Raw genomic sequence first — 20,445 nt, 5'->3', positions numbered from 1 at the left:
TCTGGGAACTCGTTTCATTAGATAGGGGCCAGAACCGAAAAGGCCCTGGCCAAGGCCAGACAAACTTCCCTAGGGTCAGGAATGACCAGTAAGTTGGTGCCCGCAGAGCGTAAAGCCCTGCGGGGGGGGGGCATATGGCAACAGGTGGTACAATATATATGTATGTGTCGGAGCCAAGTGGCAGCTACCCATGGCCACCTTCTCAAAGCAGTTAATCAGGCAAAGTTTAGGGCCATTCCGCACCAGGATCTATGTAGCAAATTGGTTGCGGAACGAAAAAACGGCATTTTAAATAGTGGAATGCGTCGTTATGCATACCTGCCTTTGTAGTAGAATCCAGTTGCGTTTCTATTGTTTCCCACAGGTTTCCGGTCTCAGCAAAAATCGCTAGCCAGGAAGCGATATTGCCGAGCTTTGTCCCGCCCCTGGCCGTCAAGCAGCCAATGGGCGGCCGTTATCATGCTCCCAAAAAGCCCCTTTCCCTTTAAGGAAGGTTTAAAAAAAAAACACACACACACATTGCAACAAATCTGCGTTGATTCATTTCAACGGAGAGACCCCTCTAGCTAGCTAGCAGGTGGTGTTTGAGCTGCCGTTTCATCGTTGCCATACTCCCCCTGAGTGAACCCCCCCCCCCCGCACGGGCGCGATTTTCGGCCGAAAATAGAGTGAAAAATAAAGGGAAAATAAACCAGCAAACGGGGCTGTGTGTTGCTTGGTGCTTTGTGACTTAAAACAGCTCTGGGGAGGGACTGCAGCAAGGGAAGCCTCGCTGGGTAAACGAAGGCTCGCCTGTGCGTTGATCTCCGCTCGCTCGGAGGAAAAAAACTGGCGATCGCTTCGCTGGAAGGTCAGAGGAGAGAGCTAGGGGGAGGGACTTTGCAGAAACCGCAACATTGGTAACGCACAGAACTTTCCCACTAGTGTTGCAGATTGGTTGCAAGAGTGTAGCGCTTTCCAGAGGGTGAATCCACTTTTTGGGATTTCCCTGAAAGTGCTACAACGAAGCGCTTTCTGCAGATTGGTTTCAGGAGTGTTGCAGATTGTCAACGACGTTTTGCATAACAGCAAAACAATAGCGATTTCAATTTGTAACCATTGTGCTATTTTGAACGAGTGCGGAATGGCCCTTAGTGTTTTCTGTTCCCAGTTCAGCCAGCTGCTCCAGGAGGACACTGTGGCTGATGGTATCGGAACTAGGAGGATCTGGAGAGCAGTCCCCATAACTGTCCCCACAGTTTGTCAGCAAGAAGAAGAGTTGGTTCTTATATGCCGCTTTTCCCTACCCGAAGGAGGCTCAAAGCAGCTTACAGTCGCCTTCCCATTCCTCTCCCCACAACAGGAACCCTGTGGGGTGGGTGAGGCTGAGAGAGCCCTGATATCAATGCTCGGTCAGAACACTTTTATCAGTGCCGTGGCAAGCCCAAGGTCACCCAGCTGGTTGCATGTGGGGGAGCGCAGAATCAAACCCGGCATGCCAGATTAGAAGTCCGCACTCCTAACCACTACACCAAACTGGCTCTCAAGTGGTATTAAGGCAGTTTTTGTCCCAAACCCAGTCCTGAATCTATATTGAAACGTGTCCAGTTGACCTGCTTGCTCCAAGAACACCTGAAGCTGGACGGCCAGACCACTGTCAAGAATGAAGTATTGACTATTGGATATATGTTTTCAGTTACTATCTCTAAGACAGCAGTCCGCAACCTTTTTCGTGTTGTGGACCACTGCCAAGGGGTGGGGGGAGAGGGTGACCCGGGGCCCTGCACATGTGCGGCAGGCCCAGCACAAACGTGCACGCGCAGGCCTGCTGCACATGCACATTTGCACCAGGTGGGGCCACAAACGTGCATGTGTGGCACTTGTACGCATGCACGGGGCCTGCTGCGCATGCATACTTGCGCTCCCGGCGGGGCCTCAAGCGCGCATGCGTGAAACTGCCATGTACGCACGTTTGCGGCCCGGCCAACATGCTGGTGGCCTCGCTTCCCTTCTCCCCCCCCTCGCAGCAAGAAGCTTGCCAGGCCGCAAGGTAATCGTCCGCTTTGGCGGCCGATTTGCTCACGGCCTGGCGAGCTTCTCGCTGCAGGGGGGGGGGGCGGGAAGAGGGAGCCGTTACCCGGCACTGGGCTGCAGTCTGGGGGTTGGGGACCACTGCTCTAAGATACAGAAGACTTTCTTCTTGATTCCCTAAGCGGTTTATTTGTTCTCAATAAATGTCATGGAGAAATAAAGCTCGTAAGGCCCTTCCGGGAAAAGAGCTGCACACTTCTTCACAGCTGACTCAGCCGACTCCCATTTGGTGTGTGTGTGCAAAAAGAGGTTTTGAAGATGTCACCTCATCCTTTCCCAACTGTAAGCAGCAGTAGCTAGGAGAGATTCTCCTGCAGTCTGAAGGTACACGGGGAAAGCTAGGGCCTGCCCGGCCATTGTAGTATTCCCTGATTAGGCAGTGGTCTGGAAAGAAACTGTATCCTTCCTACAGTGTTAAAACTGATCAAGGCAGACAGCATGGAACTTTGAAGCTTGCAGCATGCATACAGATTGTGCTTAGCAGGAGAATTGCCTTGGGTATAGCCTACAAGTTCAATCTGTCTAAAGCCTATCCTTTGCCATGCCTGTGTCCTCATGGATTCAAGCTATCGTCCAGGGGGTAAATGTCACTGCATTTTGGGAAAGTGTTGTATTGATAACTTCATGAACAGTGCTGGGAGCGGCGGTGTAAAAGCATATAATAAATAATAAATTCAGTCCTAACATCAATGCAGTAAATTTGATTCTGATTGGTTAAAGGTTTGCTTGTTAAAATTTCTCTCACTTCCGGAGAAAAAAATATGGTCATGTAGGTCAGTTTCTTCAACTTTTTTCCCCCTTTGCAGGAGTCTGTTACAGATTATACGACGCCTTCTCCTCATTCCAGTACAGTGGCTACAAGCAGTGCAAAGATGGAAGAGGCGTTGGTGACCAATGTAAGCTTGTCAGTGACTTCAGAATTTAAGTTGTCCCTTCTTCTTGGATTTTAAGCTTAGCATTTTTATATTGTAGCTGTCCGTTGCAGCACCCTAACTGCTTAAAAGTACAGTAAATTGCACTCCATAGTTTTGTATAGGGTGGGCCGATGCTTTCTATCGAGAAGGAAATGTGGTGAGCTAATCATGCTGAAAATCATTTTAAGAGAGTGAATGAAGGTTTTTTGTTTTATTTTTTACAAAAGACCAGAATCTGGCAAAGCTTTTAAGAGTTGTGGAAGAATAGAAAGCTGTTTTAAAAAGAAGCCTGCAGGCTAAAGGAGTAATGCATGCAATACCATGTCGTATGGAAACACGCCTCGTTACAACTGTTGAGACCCACAAACCCCCTTACCTTAACTCGCTTGTAGAAAATGTGCATGACCTGATCTGGCTTGGCTTTAGAGATGAGGAAGAGATTCACTTTTTTGAGCACCGCCAGCATTTCAAAGTCAGACAGGTCCAAGAGGGATGGCCAGGGGGCTGTTTTCAACCAGTCATTCAGGTCCGAGGGATACAACAGTCTGGTTCTGTATACTCAGAATTACTGCTCTGTTATGTAACCTGAAATAAACAGAGTTATGGGTAGGAGGGGATACATGTTGTATTTCTTATTATGTAATCATCCTGACTTCTGTTTTTAAATGGGTAGGAGGAGTAAGGATTAAAAAGAGTAATTACAAACCATCCTTATCCATTGTTCCTCCTAATATTTGTGAAACAGGCCCGGGGTTGGAGAGTGTCCTGGCTGTCCGAGTTGGAATAGGGCCAATCAGGGTGCGGAATAGGGCCAATCAGTTTTGCTGGCTGCACCCTGATGATTGGCCCTACACCTACAGCTCCCTCCCTCCCTGAATGCTAGCCACTTTGTTCTGAGACAGTGCAGGAGCCAGCATGTGAGAGAGAGACACACAGAGAGCCCTGCCAAACTGCCAACCAGCCCTGATTACCTGCTATGGCTCCTGCTGCGGGGGGCGGGGGGCAGAGAGACAGACGAGCCCTCATTCCCTGCCACAATCAGTCCTGGTTGCAATGGGCTTTTTTGCTAGTATTGAATAATTTGAAAAGGGCTTTCTTGCGTGTGATCATGTTATAGCAATACAGCATATGTAAGTAAATGATATCACTGTCCTTCATGCCCAAAACAGATTATAGCTTTTATTTACGGCTTCCCTTGTGCTCTTAGCAGTTGCTCCGAGCAACCACACAAATGACAGAGCTCACATTCTTCTTGTGGGGTATTCTTGATCCGTCATGTATTCAGACTCCAGCATTCTGGCGATACCTATCCATTGTACCTATGCATGCTGGCTGGATCCAGACACCCTTCAGCCAGTGGTGTGAGCTTCTGTAGGATCCTATACTCCTCCCTGCTCAGGATAGTGTACTTTTTCCCTCTCTCGTCTGTTTTTTTTTTTTTGAATAAACATGGTTTTCTGTGGCATTTGAATGGGATGCATGGTGGTTTCCACCCACCACGGTCCACAGGTTTCATCCTTTGATTGAAAGAGGATGCTTGCATGATTCAGATGGAGATAACTACAGGGGGAAGGAGCCCATGAGTCTGCTGGGACACTGTTCGTTTAGTACCATGACTTCTCAGTTGAGCCATTCTCTCTCCAACTTTTTAATGCATATAAGTTATTTGTGTGCACAGGAGAGAGAACTCATGCATGTGCAGCTTTCTGTTCTTCTGAGGCAGCCTTTCTCAACTTCTTTACCATTGAGGAAATCCCTGAAATGTTCTTCTGGCTTTGAGGAACCCCAGGAGTGGTGAAATCATGTAGAACAGGGGTAGTCAACCTGTGGTCCTCCTGATGCTCATGGACTCATTCCCATGAGTCCCTGCCGGTGTTTCCTGACAGGGGCTCATGGGAATTGTAGTACATGAGCATCAGGAGGACCACAGGTTGACTACCCCTGATGTAGAATACGGTTGGGAAGCATAGCTGTGTATATACCCACCTAGGGTCCTCCCCTTTCCACACCTCCAGGCCCATCATAGGCTGTTTTGGGAGGGGGCGGGCAGGTCAACATGTCCATATGTGATCATATCACCTGATATATGTTTAACAAATTTTAAAAAGTACAAACATTAATTAACTCCCACTCATCTGGGCTTCCATGGCCATCAAGAAACCCCAGGATTTCATGAAATCCTGGTTGAGAAAGCCTGTTCTAAGGGCTAGAAGTTAGAACAGCACTGCCAGGTGGGGTGCTGAATATATAATGGGCCCTAAGTCAATTTCTAAGTCTGGTATATAACTTGTAAATTACAACCATTCTCGAAATGAGCGTATTCATTAATAAGCCTCATATTCTGGACAAAGTGGTACAGTTCTTCCGCAAATGTTTCCTTGCTGCCTAGTATTTTAATCTCCTACTGTGACATGAACACATACATCTGAATAGCTTTTAAAAACAAATTGTAGCTGCCCGATAGGATTAAAGCAACCTGAAACATCAAGCAGCAAAATATCAGCTGCAGTGATTGTGTGCAAGAATTTTCAATTACGAGTCTGGGTTTGTTTTTTTGTTTTTTTATTTTGGCAAAGTCTGCAGAGGCTTTGTGGATTTGCCTGCTAGATCACTTCTGCAAGTGGTGGATGTTGGTATTCAGCAATATAAAGTACCCCTTGTGCATCTGCTTTGTGAGTCCATTTCTGATTTAAGCATGGTGATGTGTTTTGTGGGAGAACAGGGGTAGAACAACTCCCAAGAGGATTTCTGGTTGTTAAATCGTCTGTGAAGGACGTGGTGGCATTTAATGTTCTTTGCTCAGATTTGTGACAAGTGTTTGTAGGTTTGTGCCTTCTCCTTCTGATCTTAACGGCATGAAAGGTTTTTAATTTTGTTAAGAGGTAGATTGCATCCAGGATGGAGCACCTGGATCATTCTTGGGTGCTGGCGATTTTAGTGTATGGCAGTTTTGGAGATGGATTCCACCCCTAGGAAGTATGGACTGAACTATCTAGTACCTTCATTCTTTTAACTAGTTTCATCCCATTCCATGACAACATCACATACTGGTGGTTGTCATATGAGTGGCAGCAACCAAAATAAGAGAGCACCGCTGTTTCAGATTGCCTCATATTTGATTGTTTTGAGAAAATGTGTTCATTTGGACTTGAGGAGGAATAAGTTCACTGGGGGCAGCTAGTCACATTCAGTTTCTTCCTCCTAAGCTTGAATTTACAGGACCTCGCTGACAAAGTGTAAAATTAAAAGTGTAGTATTCTTAACACGGTTAGGAGATCAGGAAAAAAAGTCTATTTATGGCACCACAGAAGGGGAATATGGAGGCCTGCCATACCTTTCTGCTTGGTGTGGTGGTTAAGAGTGGCAGCCTCTAATCTGGAGAACCAAGGTGGATTCCCCACTCCTCCTCCACATGTAGCCAGCTTGGGTGACCTTGGGCCAGTCACGGTTCTCTCAGAGCTCTCAGCCTCACCTACCTCACAGGGTGTCTGTTGTGGGGGGAGGAAGGCTGGGTTGCTTAGAGCAGGGGTAGTCAACCTGTGGTCCTTCAAATGTCCATGGACTACAATTCCCATGAGCCCCTGCCAGCGTTTGCATGGCAAGGTTGACTACCCCTGGCTTAGAGACTCCTTCAGGTAGCAAAAAGCAGGGTTCAACAAACCAGCTCTTCTCCTCTCCTTTTAAATGGGACCTGTGGGGGGATCAGGCTACAAGAAACCCAGTCCTGAGCTTACTCCTTCGAATTAAATCCATAGGCAGTGTGCTGTTCTATGACCACAAATTGGACAGGCTCTTCCCCACGCTTGTTTCCCAGCTTTTCTGTCAAAGGATCTCTGCTGAACGGCCAAGCCTGGAAGCCTTGTCTCATAGTTCAGCAGCATCGCTTGAGCTCTTGCTTGTGATGGGGCTTGTGTCCTAGACTTAGTTAGAATGTGACGTGTGTTGCCTGCCTTTCAGGTGCCCCTGCCCCACACCCTTCCCCTCCCTAGGAGGGAGACTCTCCAACAGAGCTCCAGCCTAACTCCAGTTTCTCCCGCTACTGTCGACCTCACCCTCAAGGTATGTACCACATCCTCTAAGGGTCATTTTCTTGCATGCAAGGGGAACAGTTCATGGAGATCTTGCTGGTGGACCTCGGTGGAGGGGCCAACAAGTCAGCTTCTTTCTTTCTCTCTCTTTCTCTGTGTTTCTTTCTTTGCTTTATAGACCATAGAACAAGAGGGCTGAACATTTTAATTACCATCCCCACTTAGTTACAAAACTAACATCAAGCAACTGACTTTTGCCCCCCTCCCCTCCCCAAAATCCCTAGGTACCCAAGTCAGAATGCTAGGTAGGATTTATATCTCTTGAAAGTATGAGGTCTTCTTCAGGTCCCATAGCGAACACCTAAGAAGTAAACTGTCCATAAATATGTGGTTCCAGAGGATGTTCTGTGAAGTAGGCTGTGCGTTGTTTTGGGTTGAGAGTGTTTAATTTGACAGTATGTCATGTGTATTGGCTGGCTGATGTAACAATCGTCAAATAGAGGGTGGGTAGTGAGGAAGGCAGTCTGCTTGACAGGTTGTTGCGTTATACTCATGGTTGCTGGTGTTATCTTCTAATTCATGATGTTTGGCCTGTGGCCTTTCTATTAGGAGTGCAGGCGTGGATTGGATCATGCCTCTCAACACAGTCTCTTGCTCCCTTTGTGTGAGTTTTGATACTAAGCCAAATGGAGGAACGCTAAATTTCTATCCCACCTTTTCCATTAAAGCAGGGGTAGTCAACCTGTGGTCCTCCGGATGTCCATGGACTACTATCCCCATGAGCCCCTGCCAGCATTTGCTGGCAGGGGCTCATGGGAATTGCAGTCCATGGACATCCGGAGGACCACAGGTTGACTACCCCTGCATTAAAGGATCAGGTGTTGGACAGTTTGGCTTTCGTTTCAGAGGTATAGGACGGTGGCTTTAGCAACAGTGGCTACAGGGGGCCATAGTTATATAAAAGGCATGTTCAGAATTATCTTCATGTAATTTTTGGCAGGATATTGGTCCATTAAAATGGCTTTGTGTCAGATTAAAAAGAGCTCCTCTTGGCCAGAGATCTGTGTGGATGGTACAGGTTTAAGAATGGAAGTTCCTGCTCAGTTGCTTAGCATCGCTGCTGCTTGATAGTTTTAACTTTAACCTTATTGACAAAGGAATGGTCCTTGATGTGGGGTGTTAGCTTGGATGTGTAGCTCATTCTGCTCATCCTTTGTATCAGGATACAGTTCATTGCATGTACATATTCACAGGAGTCTGTGATTTTGCATAACTCACTTCCCTGGTTGTCTGCACAAGAGCTTCCTCTGTTCACTCCGGGGTGGTGGTGGTATCTTTTGTTATCAGTAACATGCTTTGTACATAACGCATAACAAGCCTCTTAATAGAGTGAGATTTAGAGAGTGAAGATGTTGACGGGATAAACAGTGGGCAGACATCTCCACAGCTCTGAAAGCTAGCTTTAAAGCAAATATAGACATAATTTAAATGCAACTTCCACTTGGACCTCTGCAGATTTATGCAGCCAAAAATGTTGCTGTGAAGAAGTCGTATGCCTTGGTGGGGAGGGGGGGGGTCTCTTGTATAACAGGAACCATTTGAACACTTGGAATATGGAATTAGGAAGCAAGTGCTTAATTGATGGTTCTGTTGGGCAAAGTTGCCATTCACTACAGGAAAACAAAACATTAGCCATCTACTGAGTACGCCGAAGCCTGTGGAAATGTCTCATTTTCTTCAGAGTTTATGGGAAACTACTATCCAAACGTGTTGCCGTGGATTCCATTCTCTTTTCTTTCTATCAGACTGGACTCTGTTTGGTCCGCAATGTAGATATTGTCCCTTCTCTGTGGAAACTTGAACACTTTGCATCTTGAGAAATTATTTGGCCACATTATAGATCAAAAACAATTTTGAATTTTTTTCCTTCCTGAGAGTTGTTCTTAAATTAATGTAGGTAAGATTATTAATAAAATGCCATTAACTGGGCTGTGGGTTAGAATTCAAAAACTCCTGGGCAGTCCACAAGCTTAACTTATATGACCACCCTTCTGGAATTAATAACTGGAGTTTCTTAGGGAAGTGTGCATGCACACGAAAGCTCACACCTTGAATAAAACTTGGCTGCTCTTAAAGGTGCCATTGGATTCAAACTTTTTTTCTGAGGCTTCTGTAGTCATACAAAGCAGGGGAACAGACGGTGTTACAGATCTTATAAATTATATAATGTGTTCAAGACATGGGGTTCTACAAAGCTAGTGCACTACTCAGCGTTACTGAGATAGATTTAGATTCAAATGAGTAGCCGTGTTGATCTGAAATAGCACAATAAAATCAGAGTCCAGTGGCACCTTTAAGACCAACAAAGATTTAGTCAAGGCATGAACTTTCGAGTGCAAGCACTCTTCCTCAGATGATGAACTGACCATAGTCTGACAAAGAGTGCTTGTACTCGAACGCTCATGCCATGAATACATCTTTGTTGGTCTTAAAGGTGCTACTGGACTCTGATTTTATTGAGATAGACTTAGTATGTCATGAAGAATTGAAGGGGTAGAATTGTGCCAAGTGCACTGGAAATTTTATATAGGTACGTCTCTGATGCTCTAGCTGCATACTTGTATTAAGTGAACTGTCCTACTAACATCATTTAACCAGTTTTACTTCTGAGTTATACTTTTGACAGTTGTTTTAGACACACTATTTTTATAGAAGGCGCCAGGGGTTCACCCATGGGCCTGATCGTCACTGTACTTGTCTCATCCTGGTTGGTAAATGTTAAGCCAGTTCCCCATTGAAAAATTCCCAATTAACTTTCCCTGGCAGCTTGCTAGAGAAACATACACTGTCTGGCTTGAGTTGATATAAAAATGAATGTAAAAGCCAAACCTACAAATTGTTTGTCTTAAAGCCACCTCTTTTTCTAAATAGATGGAGTCTGCTCGCAAAGCCTGGGAGAATTCACCAAATGTAGGTGAGAAGAATTCACCAGTTACTTCAACAGCCCCTCCGATATCTGGCGGCAGCGGTGGTGGCGGCGGTGGTGGAGGAGGGGGAAGCAGCAGCAGCGGACCAACCAGTGGTACATACAGCTCTTTCTCCAGCGCATCAATGCCTCCTATTCCTGTGGCTTCTGTTACACCTACAACATCCTTGTCAGGTATCGGCTTGTAGAATGTGTCCTGCAAGTTATTTATCGAGAGAGAAAGAAATAGCAGAAAAGGAAAAGAATCTCTTAAAAATGATAAAATACAGTACAATTTCAAAAAGCATGTACAGAGTTGTAATTTGCTGTTTGATATACAACAGCAAATTAACCTATACTGTAAGTTCACAAGACATATGCAGAGTGTATATTGATATTGGATAGGCAGAGAATCTCTATTCAGAGTATTTGTTAAATAGGTGTTAGAGAACCATACTGACCTTTTAGATGCTTTTTAAACCATTAAAGATCTTTTTGCATTTTGCGCCATTTGTCTCTTTCCCTTCGTTTGGCCTTGGGCCCCATTTCTTTTGGCCACTTATTCTTGTCCAGTTTGCTCTTTTCCACTGATTAGCAGCAGCATCCTGTGCGAAACTGTGCAGGGAAGCCGCTTGGGGATCCCACTTTTGTTTTTCTACCCCTCTCTCTCTTTTCAGATGCCTGTAGGGCAGGGGTAGTCAAACTGCGGCCCTCCAGATGTCCATGGACTACAATTGGAGGGCTGCAGTTTGATTACCCCTGCTGTAAGGGAACTGAGCAACCTAGCCCAGCCTGCCCCTTTGACTATTTACACAGGTCTTCTTGGAGTGGATACAGCTCTCAGGAGACTGACTTTGGGTAGTTAATATATCAAGTCATTTCTAGAGAGTCACCATCTTAACCAGTACAACAAGCTAAGTCAAAGTGGTGGGGTGGGCTACGAGGATTAATTTTGCCATTTTGATGTTTGGGATGCCAGAAAACCATGTTAATATTAGATACAGTGATCCTAAAAAGAATATATGTAAGTTTATGCTCTGGTTTAGCTAACAAGCTTAGAAGGTATCTTAATACTTGGCATCTTAAGCTGTGGCAGGGATTTTATAGACCACGGAGTCAACACACTCTGTACAGTACAAGGAATCCAAAGTTTGGGCTCCACATTTTATGCTCTGAGGTTGTTTTTCTGGGGGTGGGGGGTGAGGAGGGTTGTTTGTTTTCAAACCTGAATACCAGAAACTTTAATTTACATTTTTACAACTTGAGACATTTGCAGTGAAACAAGATGAATTTGTCAGCAAAAATAACTAAATATTCAATACTTTGGGTGGTATAGAGAAGAAATAACACTTTCTAAAGGAAGTTTTTGGATTTTGTTTCTAAGAGATGGCAGTGGTGGTATTAGACAGTGAGTTTCTATTATCTAAAATTGGGGCTTGTTGGTTGGTGTTCTGTTTAATGTCATCAACAAAAGACCTTGGAGTAGCCGGAAGATGACATGGCTGTCTCTCAGGATCTATAGTTCCAGTTCATGCAATTGGACACACTGGCAGAGGGCTGTGGGATTTTTAAATGGTTCAGTTCCCATAGCTCATAAAGCCTGTGGAAAAGGCATTTGGGGATAGGGGAACAGAATGTCTTATCAGCTGTGAGAGATGCTACAGAAGAATGCTTTGGCTGCCTGTTACTGTCACATGCATCCTCGATAGCTGTTTTGTTCAGTATTGCTCACTGCTGGTTCTGAATGTCTTGCTTGACTTTGAAAGAAGCTTGGCCTTAAGCTAGCCTTTGGGGAAAGTAGTTCTCCAACAGTGGAGAATTTGCTGTGAATGCCAACAGATGTGTCTGTCATACAGACTTGTGACCCATGATCTCACCAAATATAGGAAGAGGCCAGTTTTGTTAAACCTTCTTGGCTAAATAGCCTTGTAAAAGTGACAAATGTTTCCACAAATGTTTCCACTCACAAGCAATTTTTTCCTGTTTTTAGTTTACTCTGAAAGACCCTTTAGTGATTGAACATTAGCAGGCATGTTTTAATGTAGACTTTTGTTTATTTGTATGGTTTTATGATGTATGGTTTTATAGTATTGTTAACCGCCCTGAGCTGATAAATACATTTATTACTTAACTTACATAAGTTAAGTAATTGGAATGACTTGCTGAAACGTGGCTTTTGACTATAACCTCACCGAATTGCTGATTTGTCACTTTTTAGGAGCTGGAACGTACACTACCTCTTCGCTGAGTACAAAAACAACCAGTACCTCCGACCCACCAAACATCTGTAAAGTGAAACCACAACAGCTGCAGACCAGTAACTTGGCATCTGCCAGCCACTTTTCACAGCTGAGCTGTATGCCGTCCCTCATCGCCCAGCAGCAGCAGAGTCCCCAAGTCTATGTGTCCCAGTCAGCAGCAGGTAAATGGAGCACGTCTTGTACTGTACCTGGGCACAGGATTGTGTTTCCTTTGTTTAAGGACAGATGTAACTCCGCTTAAGCTCCGTGTCTCTTAAAAGCATGCCTCTGCGTCTCACCTGAATCAGGAAAGCCTAGCTTTCTTGTATGCATAGTTCCAGCCTGTTGTCTACTCATAACAGTTTGTTCAAATGTTCTGTTATTCAAAATTGAACTTTTTGCAAATTGAACATAGAGATGATTCCTGTCCCAATTCCCACTGCTGATTGGCAGCAGACAATGAGTCACGTTTTAGGTAAATTCATATGCCTTTATTTTTTTTAGATATAATTCAGGCAGCCCTTGATTTTATTTTATTTTTTTAAATATCAGGCATCCCTTGATTGATTAACTTTGCTTTTGGCTCTGTAGCTCAGATTCCTGCTTTCTATATGGATACAAGCCATCTGTTCAACACGCAGCATGCACGTCTGGCTCCTCCCTCACTGGCCCAACAGCAAGGATTTCAACCAGGACTTTCACAGGTATGTAAGTCGAATAATAAATAAACAAATTAACTTTGAGGGGGCAAAGCTATTGCGGGGCATTGGACCAAATGCAAGACAGAGCTGTTCTGCCAGGCCTGTGGTTGAGGCCTAAAACCACCTGATCTACCAGCCTCCCTGTCCAGAACCCCACCGGTCAACTTAACAGACCCTCTTTTGAAGCCCCTCTTTCTGTTCCTTGATAGAAGAGCAGGCAATTGTTTCTGTTTGAATATTATAATGTAATGCACTTATTTATTTTATTCAAATCTGTATTTTTGTACTCATTTTTACGTTTTACCTCTGTTGTGAACTGCCCTGAGCCTCATGAGGTAGGGCAGTTAATAAATACAGCAGCAACAGCAGCGGCGTATTCGCCTCTGCATACAAATAGAAAACTTGGCTTTTACTGTCCAAGTCAGGGTTTGGCTGCTGTGTGTTTTGGATGTGCCTGTCCCAACTAAACCAGTGACAAGTGGCTACAGCAACTGGCTTGAAGTGGCGTGCTCTCGGCAGTATATGCAAAAAGGAGGCAAGTTCAACATGCCCGATGTGGTTCCCGGCAGCTATTTGTCAAGCACCGGCACTGAGGGAGCTCCCTAGTGATTAATGAGATGTAACGGAGGCAGGCAGAGATGGCTAATTGATCTGCATGTAAAACACCCCCAAGTTTTGCTCTTCGATTAAAGGGCCTCTGGTGACAGGCTGGGAAATACCTCAGTACTCTGAGCTGCCCTCCAGCTGAGGAGTCCATATTGGGCTAGATGGCTCAGTGTCAGATTTGCTATAGGGCACTGTCATATTCATATGTTCACATATGTTTGTCTGGGTAAATGTCTGGGTAAATTCTTTCTCTTCCTTACAGCCCACTTCAGTTCAGCAGATACCAATCCCTATATACGCACCTCTGCAAGGGCAGCATCAAGCCCAGTTGGGCTTAGGAGCAGCACCCGCTGTTTCCCAGGCTCAGGAATTGTTCAACTCTTCCTTGCAACCCTATAGGTGAGCATTTGTTTTTAACAGATAGGAAGCCCTTCCTAGTTGCAGGAAGATCCTGATTCTTTTGACCTTTATAGCAGTTAGCAAGCTGCGCATGTTTTAGTTCCTGCCTGCTTGGTGTAATGGTTAAGAGCGGCATCTTCTAATCTGGAGAACCGGGTTCGATTCCCCGCTCCTTCACATGCAGCCAGCTGGGTAACCTTGGGCCAGTCACAGTCCTCTCAGAGCTCTCTCAGCACCATCTACCTCTGATGTAAAGAGAGGAAAGTTAGGGGATTGTAAGTTGCTTTGAGATTCCTTTGGGTAGTAGAAAGTGGAATACAAAAAACAGTTCTTCTGTTGCTCCCTCTCTTATATGTGTCTGCACAATGATTATTACACTCAAGTTCATTGGCTGAAGGGTTGTATGCTAAAGTGTTCGTTAATTTGTGTCCAGAAAGCCCCCATCTGTTTTAAAAGAAGTTGGGAGCCGGTTAGGAATCAGCTGGGGGGGGGGGTACTTTCACAGTTGTCAAAGATTTCAGCTGCTTGTGTCGATTTAGTATTTTTGTTGTGATTCTTTGTGCAGGTTTTATTAAATTGGAAAGATGATTGGGACTTTGAGGGAGTAGGTAGTGTACAGTATATGTGACTTGTAGAATACCATCCCTCTGAGATACGAGAGCCCTAGGCCAGTGGTCCCCAACCTTTTTATCACTGGGGACCGGTCAACGGTTGATAATTTTACTGAGGGCCGGGTGGGAGGTAGTCTTTTGTCACCACCAGCTGAGCCCTTGCTCCACTTGATTTCCTGCCGGTGTCCCTGACTTCCCGCCGCCGACTGGGGGGCACTGTTAGCAGCAGCTGTGCAGTGCCACGCCAAGGGGGAGCCCCAGCCATGGTGGCCGCTGGAAAGCACCAAAGGTGAACCAGTGGCACGGCAGCCCCTGAGGCAGCAGCCAGGGAGGAGGGTGAGGAGGAGCCGCAGCCCGGTACTGACTGATTCGCGGACCGGGGGTTGGGGACCATTGCCCTAGGCTACCCACAGGGTTGATTTCTTCTGCTATTCCCTAGGGCAGGGGTAGTCAACCTGTGGTCCTCCAGATGTCCATGGACTACAATTCCCATGAGCCCCTTCTAGGCATTTGCTGGCAGGGGCTCATGGGAATTGTAGTCTATGGACATCTGGAGGACCACAGGTTGACTACCCCTGCCGTAGGGGAGGACTTGAAATAATGCTAGCAATTTTTAAAGCCTCTAACAAGTTCTCCCTTGCATCTTAATTCTCAGTGAGAGAGTTGGAATGACCAGGTGGCATCAGTTTGAAACTTCTATCAGCTAGTGGTCTGAAGCTGCTAGCATGAACGGCTTTTGCTGCGCTCCTTAATAAGGAGTGCAAGCTTTTTGGAGGCAGTTTGTAGCAGTTCAAAATGTCAGATCAATTAACACCTAAAGGCATATTAAAAACCACTATTACATTTGGCTCATTGGCAAAAATCCCCCCAAAACCAGCAACCCCAAAATCAAAGCGCCCGGTTAAATTTTCACTTGCCAGCAAAATCATTGTTGTTTTCCTGTGTTCAGTGACTCACGCTGGCTTGACTTATCTCCTAGATCCCAGCAAGCATTTATGCAGAGCGGCCTGTCTCAGCCATCACCAGTGGTCCTCTCTGGCACCACCTTGCACAATTTCCCAACCGTGCAGCATCAGGAGCTCGCCAAGGCACAGTCCAGCCTCGCGTTTCAGCAGCCGTCGAATACTCAGCCGATCCCGATCCTCTACGAGCATCAGCTGGGCCAGGCTTCAGGACTGGGAGGCTCCCAGCTTATCGACACTCATCTGCTCCAGGTCAGAGAGAGCACTGAGGAATCCACAAATGCTGGACCCCAAGCTGGCGCTTCAGTGCAAGGAAATCAAGTGCTTGGGGGGTTGAACTGTTTCGAAAGCCGGTTCTGGGTTTTGTAAAAATGGCAGCACATCCTTGCCACACACATTACGTAATGTTAAACAAAAACCTCTGCTCAGCCCCTGTAATTGTAATCTAGCTCAGTAACGTAGAGAAGGGTGTAAAGATGGAGTTACATTGGGCAAATGGGAATACCAGGTGACTGTTGCCCTGTCACCACAGGCAGCATTGCTGGCTTGCATTAAGTGGCCTGCAGTTATTTGAGGCTTTGCTGTCACTCGTGTGTGGTGGTCCGCCTAAGCTAATGTATGTTTGGGGTCCTCTGTTGTTGAACTCCGAATGCACAAGTGGGCAGCTTCTGGGGTTTGCCTATGAACCCCCAGCTCTGCAGGAGAGAGGATGGGGGTTCATTCAATGAGATCATGCAATTCCTAAGTGATTTCAACTGCAGGAATAGGTTTTTTAAGTCCAGTTCTGATTACATGCATACTATGATGTAGCCCTTCTTATTTGTCATAGCTTTTATAGAAAAGCTTCCCATCCCAATAGAAGGGCTAATATTGGCTAGATGTAAAGCCCTACCTATAACCGTTCTTGAGGGCAAATATAAGAGAATCCCTTATTGTGAATGATTATGTACCTTGGGAGAAAGAGAATCTACAGGGCATGTTCTCATTTGCTGTACCTACCATAAAGAGCCAAGGGCTAAACTTATTCGCCCACTCCTGGTGAACTCCACGATTGCTCAAAGGAGACTTGCTTAGACAATGGCAAAAACCTGTCCTTTTCAAGCCAAATGGCCAAATTCTGTACTTACTTGTGCAGAGCCTGTAATAAGATAACTGATGGTAATAGCGGCTAGGACATATTATGATGTTTCATGCTTAAGCTTCATATTCTTTTATGTTATTTTAGTTCATTCAGATGGTGTTTTACTGGTTTTATCTGTGTGATATTTGCTGGTCTACGACCGCAATAATAAACTACTACTACTACTACAACAGTGAAAACAATGGGAAATGCCTTAGGACGTCCTCTGTTTCAGATTAGATGGCCGTATATGCTATGTTTGTATTTATGTACAAAATTCGCTCTTTCAAATGCATACTGTAATGAACGTCTTATATCTGTGACTTGCTTCACATGCATTATTCTTCCAAATGTAAAATATGTCTAGTGAGAAGAGTGATTAAACAGCAAAGCCCATAAATCTGTTTTTTTTTATTCAAATTAAGTTAACCTTACCTAGTTAGTTACCTAGAAAATATCAACCTCTCTTTTCTCAGGCCAGAGCTACTCTTACCCAGGCCTCAAATTTATATTCTGGACAGGTTCAACAACCAGGACAGACAAGTTTCTATAACACTGCACAGTCTCCCAGCGCTCTCCAGCAGGTAAACTATGGCATGGTAAATTGCTTTCAATTGTACTTAATGTGTGTATGTTGTGTGTTGTGGCCTCTTGACAAGAGAACATGGTTTTGAAAGCAGAGTTCGTGACACCGATTGAGGAAATAACTACTCTAGGTGGTAGCAACATAAGCCATTAAAAAAACAACCAAACCTTCAGTGTAGTTCACTGCTGATGTGTTTGAATAGGCTTTTTAAAAAAATGGGGATTCTGTCCTCAGAAGTGTTTCTCAAAATCTGTTATTCTCTTGACGAGAGACCTCTGTCGTATTTTTATCTATTCCAGTTACTTTTATTATGTGCCTAGAACCCCCAATTAGCAAGCAAAGTATTCATAGAGATGGACAGCAGTTGTGAGTAGGGTTGTGCGCAGCGGCGGCTGAATTGGCCGTTCCAGGCCGATTCGGATGCCGCCCTGCACAACCCTAGTTGTGAGTTCACGTATATGTAGTTTGCTCTTTAAAAAAAAGAAAAAAACCCAGGCTGTGTTTCAGCCTTAACACCATTGTACAAAGAGTCCTGGTAACCATGGGATTTTGAAACCAGGTTGCCTACTACTAATGATACACATTTGAGAATCAGCTTTAAAAAATGGTACAGATCTGTAAGCTGCTTTACAAAGCATGGCCCACCAGAAATTTCTCCAGCATCCAGAGCTGTTGAAATGAAGAGTGAGGTAGCAGATGGTTTCTGCCGTGCTGTAGCACAGCTGGTAGAGAGCCATGTGGTGGTTAAGAGCAAGAGCGGCAGATTTTTATCTGGGGAGCTGAGTTTGATTCCCCGTTTCTTCATATGCAGCCAGCTGGGTGATCTTGGGCTCATCACAGCCCTGTTAGAAGCTGTTCTCACAGAGCAGTCTCTCACTCAGCCTCACCTACTTCACAGGGTGTCTTTTGTGGGGAGGGGAAGGGAAGGAGATTATAAGCCGCTTTGAGACTGCTTTGGGTAGTGAAAAGCGGGGTAAAAAAACCAACTCTTCTTCTAGATAGGCTTTAGGGGTGGGGGGGGGGTCTGCAAAGACTCTTGTATGATCATTGGGCAGGCTGTCCGTATATTACACCTGTTCTTCTATGCAGTTCTTCTTAGGTTGTAGTCATAGAAAAGAAAAATTATAATGAACTGTTACTGTTTTTTACCATGTTACTGTTACTCATAAATATTGAGTGATGAAGGGCAGCGAATTGACTAAAAAGTCTGTCCAGTTTCATCTACCTTTCTAAATGGTTGGGCTCTGTCCCTACGTTCCCATGTTTTCCTCTACAACTCGAAAAGGTGTAAACTTGGGTATTTTGTAAAAGTTGGCAACTTTTCTTTTATTAAGTTAGTTTTCTGACTCGTTTTAAAATTGTTAACTTTAGGATCCATTTTAAGTTCAATCAATGAATCAAATACCTTTATTGGCATAATCAAAATAATAAAACATTTATACAAAAGACAAGGTGGTTCAGATCCCAGGTCACTTGGATTTTTTATGCTAGCAAGGCTGAACCTCCTACCAACAGCCGTGACTAAAGGTCGGTACGCTAAAATCCAGTATACAGACATACTCCGCCCATGTCCTGCGAAGAAACCTGAGTCAGTGGAACATGTTCTCCTCTTTTGTGAGCAACATAACCATCTCAGAGAACAGCACATATTTCTTCTTGTGGGGGCAAGCAAGACTCACAGTCCTGCAGCAATAGTGCACTGTCTCTTATCGGATCATAACCCTCAAATAACTGAAGGCATTGCAAAATTCCTTCATGGGATTTTCTCCATTTTAACTTATTATGTGTGAGTGCAAAGTGTTGTCAGCTCACAGCCAAATTGTGGTGACCCCCAACAAGGAGCTCTTAAGGCAAGCGAGGAGCAGGTTTGCTATAGACTTCCTTTGCAGAGTCTTCCTTGGCAGTCTCCCATCGAAGTACTAACTGGGGCTGACCCTGCTTAGCTTCCGAGATTTGACGATATCAGGCCATACCGTGCTGCCTTCCCTCCCAGTTATTTTATAGTACTGTGTTTTTCCCTTATGAGCAGAGTCGAGCAAGCCCATGGAAAAGGCAGTATCTACATTCTGTAAACAAAGCAGTCATTAAACCGCCTCCAGATCTGATGCCTCCACCGCCTTGTGTTTCTTTCCAGGTGACAGTCCCTATCCCAGGGTCGCAGCTTTCTTTGCCCAACTTTGGATCGGCTGGCCAGCCTTTAATTGCTCTCCCGCAATCCATGCAGCCTCCGATGCAACACACACCGCCCCAGCCTCAGGCACAGAGCCTGAGTCGGCCAGCGCAAGTCGGGCAGCCTTTCAGGGGGCTGATCCCTGCTGGAACTCAGCACAGCCTTATAACGGGGAAGGTGAGCATGTGTCATTTTGCCGGGTAGACAGTGAACAACAGAGTGTATGGCTGCATGTTGTCATCGAAGGGTACCCACGGCGTGGTGAACTTTTTTCTTTTTTAATAGTTTCAAATTTTATTTATAATCCATTTCATAAAAATACATTAACCATCTTTAAAATAACATGTTAATGGATTATAATACAGTTACAAATAGTAACTTCCAACTGTATTTGTTGAAGAATATGCAGAAAAGCATTAATTCTCCTATTCAAAATTTCAGTCCATTCTCATTTCTCCTTGTAAATCATAAATCATAACCAATAGTGGTGAACTGGTTCTTAAAGGGTACGTGGCCTTTATTCTAACAGAATTCACATCTTGTTATGTATTTCTTATTCTTATTTATTTATTTAAATGTGTAGACCGCCCTCTCTGCCGGAGCAGATTCAGGGTGGTGGTCAACAGGCGTTTGATAATACACTTAAAAACACAGGCAGACAGTTCTAAAATTCTATAGATCCCCACATAGAACAAAATTCAGGGTGGGGGGTAAGATACAGAAGGGAGGCCAATTAGATGTCGACTATTATTCAGGCCTCTAGTGGAAGAGCTCTGGCCCTGTGGAACTCATTGAGCTCTGACAGGGCCCTGATGTTTTCTGAGAGCACATTCCACCAGGCAGGAGCCCAGACCAAGAAGGCTCTGGCTCTGGTTGAGGCCAGCCAGGTATCTTTTGGGCTGGAGGTGGTCTTGTTGATACTGACTGAGCACAAGGCTCCTCTGGGGACATATTTGGAGAGGCGGTCCCCTAGCTATGCAGGGCCCAGGCCGCATATGGCCTTAAAAGGTTAAAACGAACATCTTAAACATGACCCAAAGGATAGGCTGGATGTGGGTCCTCCATGGGGCCCT

The 20,445-nt window shown here is 45.1% G+C and overlaps 1 protein-coding gene and 1 long non-coding RNA gene across 12 annotated transcripts in view; one reads left to right on the top strand and one right to left on the bottom strand.

The window, feature by feature from the left end:
• The window catches only part of PRRC2C (proline rich coiled-coil 2C), an 80,865-nt gene that overhangs the window by 50,073 nt on the left and 10,347 nt on the right, over positions 1-20,445 (top strand). For 5 of the 11 annotated variants that reach the window (XM_077332589.1, XM_077332585.1, XM_077332588.1 and 2 more), the window contains exons 23-31: positions 2,877-2,966; positions 6,942-7,043; positions 9,944-10,172; positions 12,196-12,399; positions 12,809-12,921; positions 13,787-13,923; positions 15,514-15,748; positions 17,093-17,215; positions 19,337-19,549. In XM_077332589.1, coding sequence (XP_077188704.1) covers positions 2,877-2,966; positions 6,942-7,043; positions 9,944-10,172; positions 12,196-12,399; positions 12,809-12,921; positions 13,787-13,923; positions 15,514-15,748; positions 17,093-17,215; positions 19,337-19,549 — 1,446 coding nt within the window. The remainder of the gene's footprint in view (positions 1-2,876; positions 2,967-6,941; positions 7,044-9,943; positions 10,173-12,195; positions 12,400-12,808; positions 12,922-13,786; positions 13,924-15,513; positions 15,749-17,092; positions 17,216-19,336; positions 19,550-20,445) is intronic. The other 6 variants (XM_077332590.1, XM_077332586.1, XM_077332582.1 and 3 more) reach the window with 4 other exon arrangements.
• LOC143835245 (uncharacterized) overlaps positions 3,366-20,445 on the bottom strand; it is a 29,054-nt gene continuing 11,974 nt past the window's right edge. Inside the window, exons 2-3 of the long non-coding RNA XR_013230049.1 lie at positions 9,906-10,194; positions 3,366-3,569 (exon numbers count right to left, since the gene is read on the bottom strand). This is a non-coding gene — a long non-coding RNA (uncharacterized LOC143835245). The remainder of the gene's footprint in view (positions 3,570-9,905; positions 10,195-20,445) is intronic.

Source organism: Paroedura picta, chromosome 4 (assembly GCF_049243985.1).
Source record: "Paroedura picta isolate Pp20150507F chromosome 4, Ppicta_v3.0, whole genome shotgun sequence".
NCBI classification, from domain to species: domain Eukaryota; kingdom Metazoa; phylum Chordata; class Lepidosauria; order Squamata; family Gekkonidae; genus Paroedura; species Paroedura picta.
The sequence above is the reverse complement of the archived record's forward strand: the minus strand, read 5'-3'. Positions and strand labels throughout refer to the sequence as shown.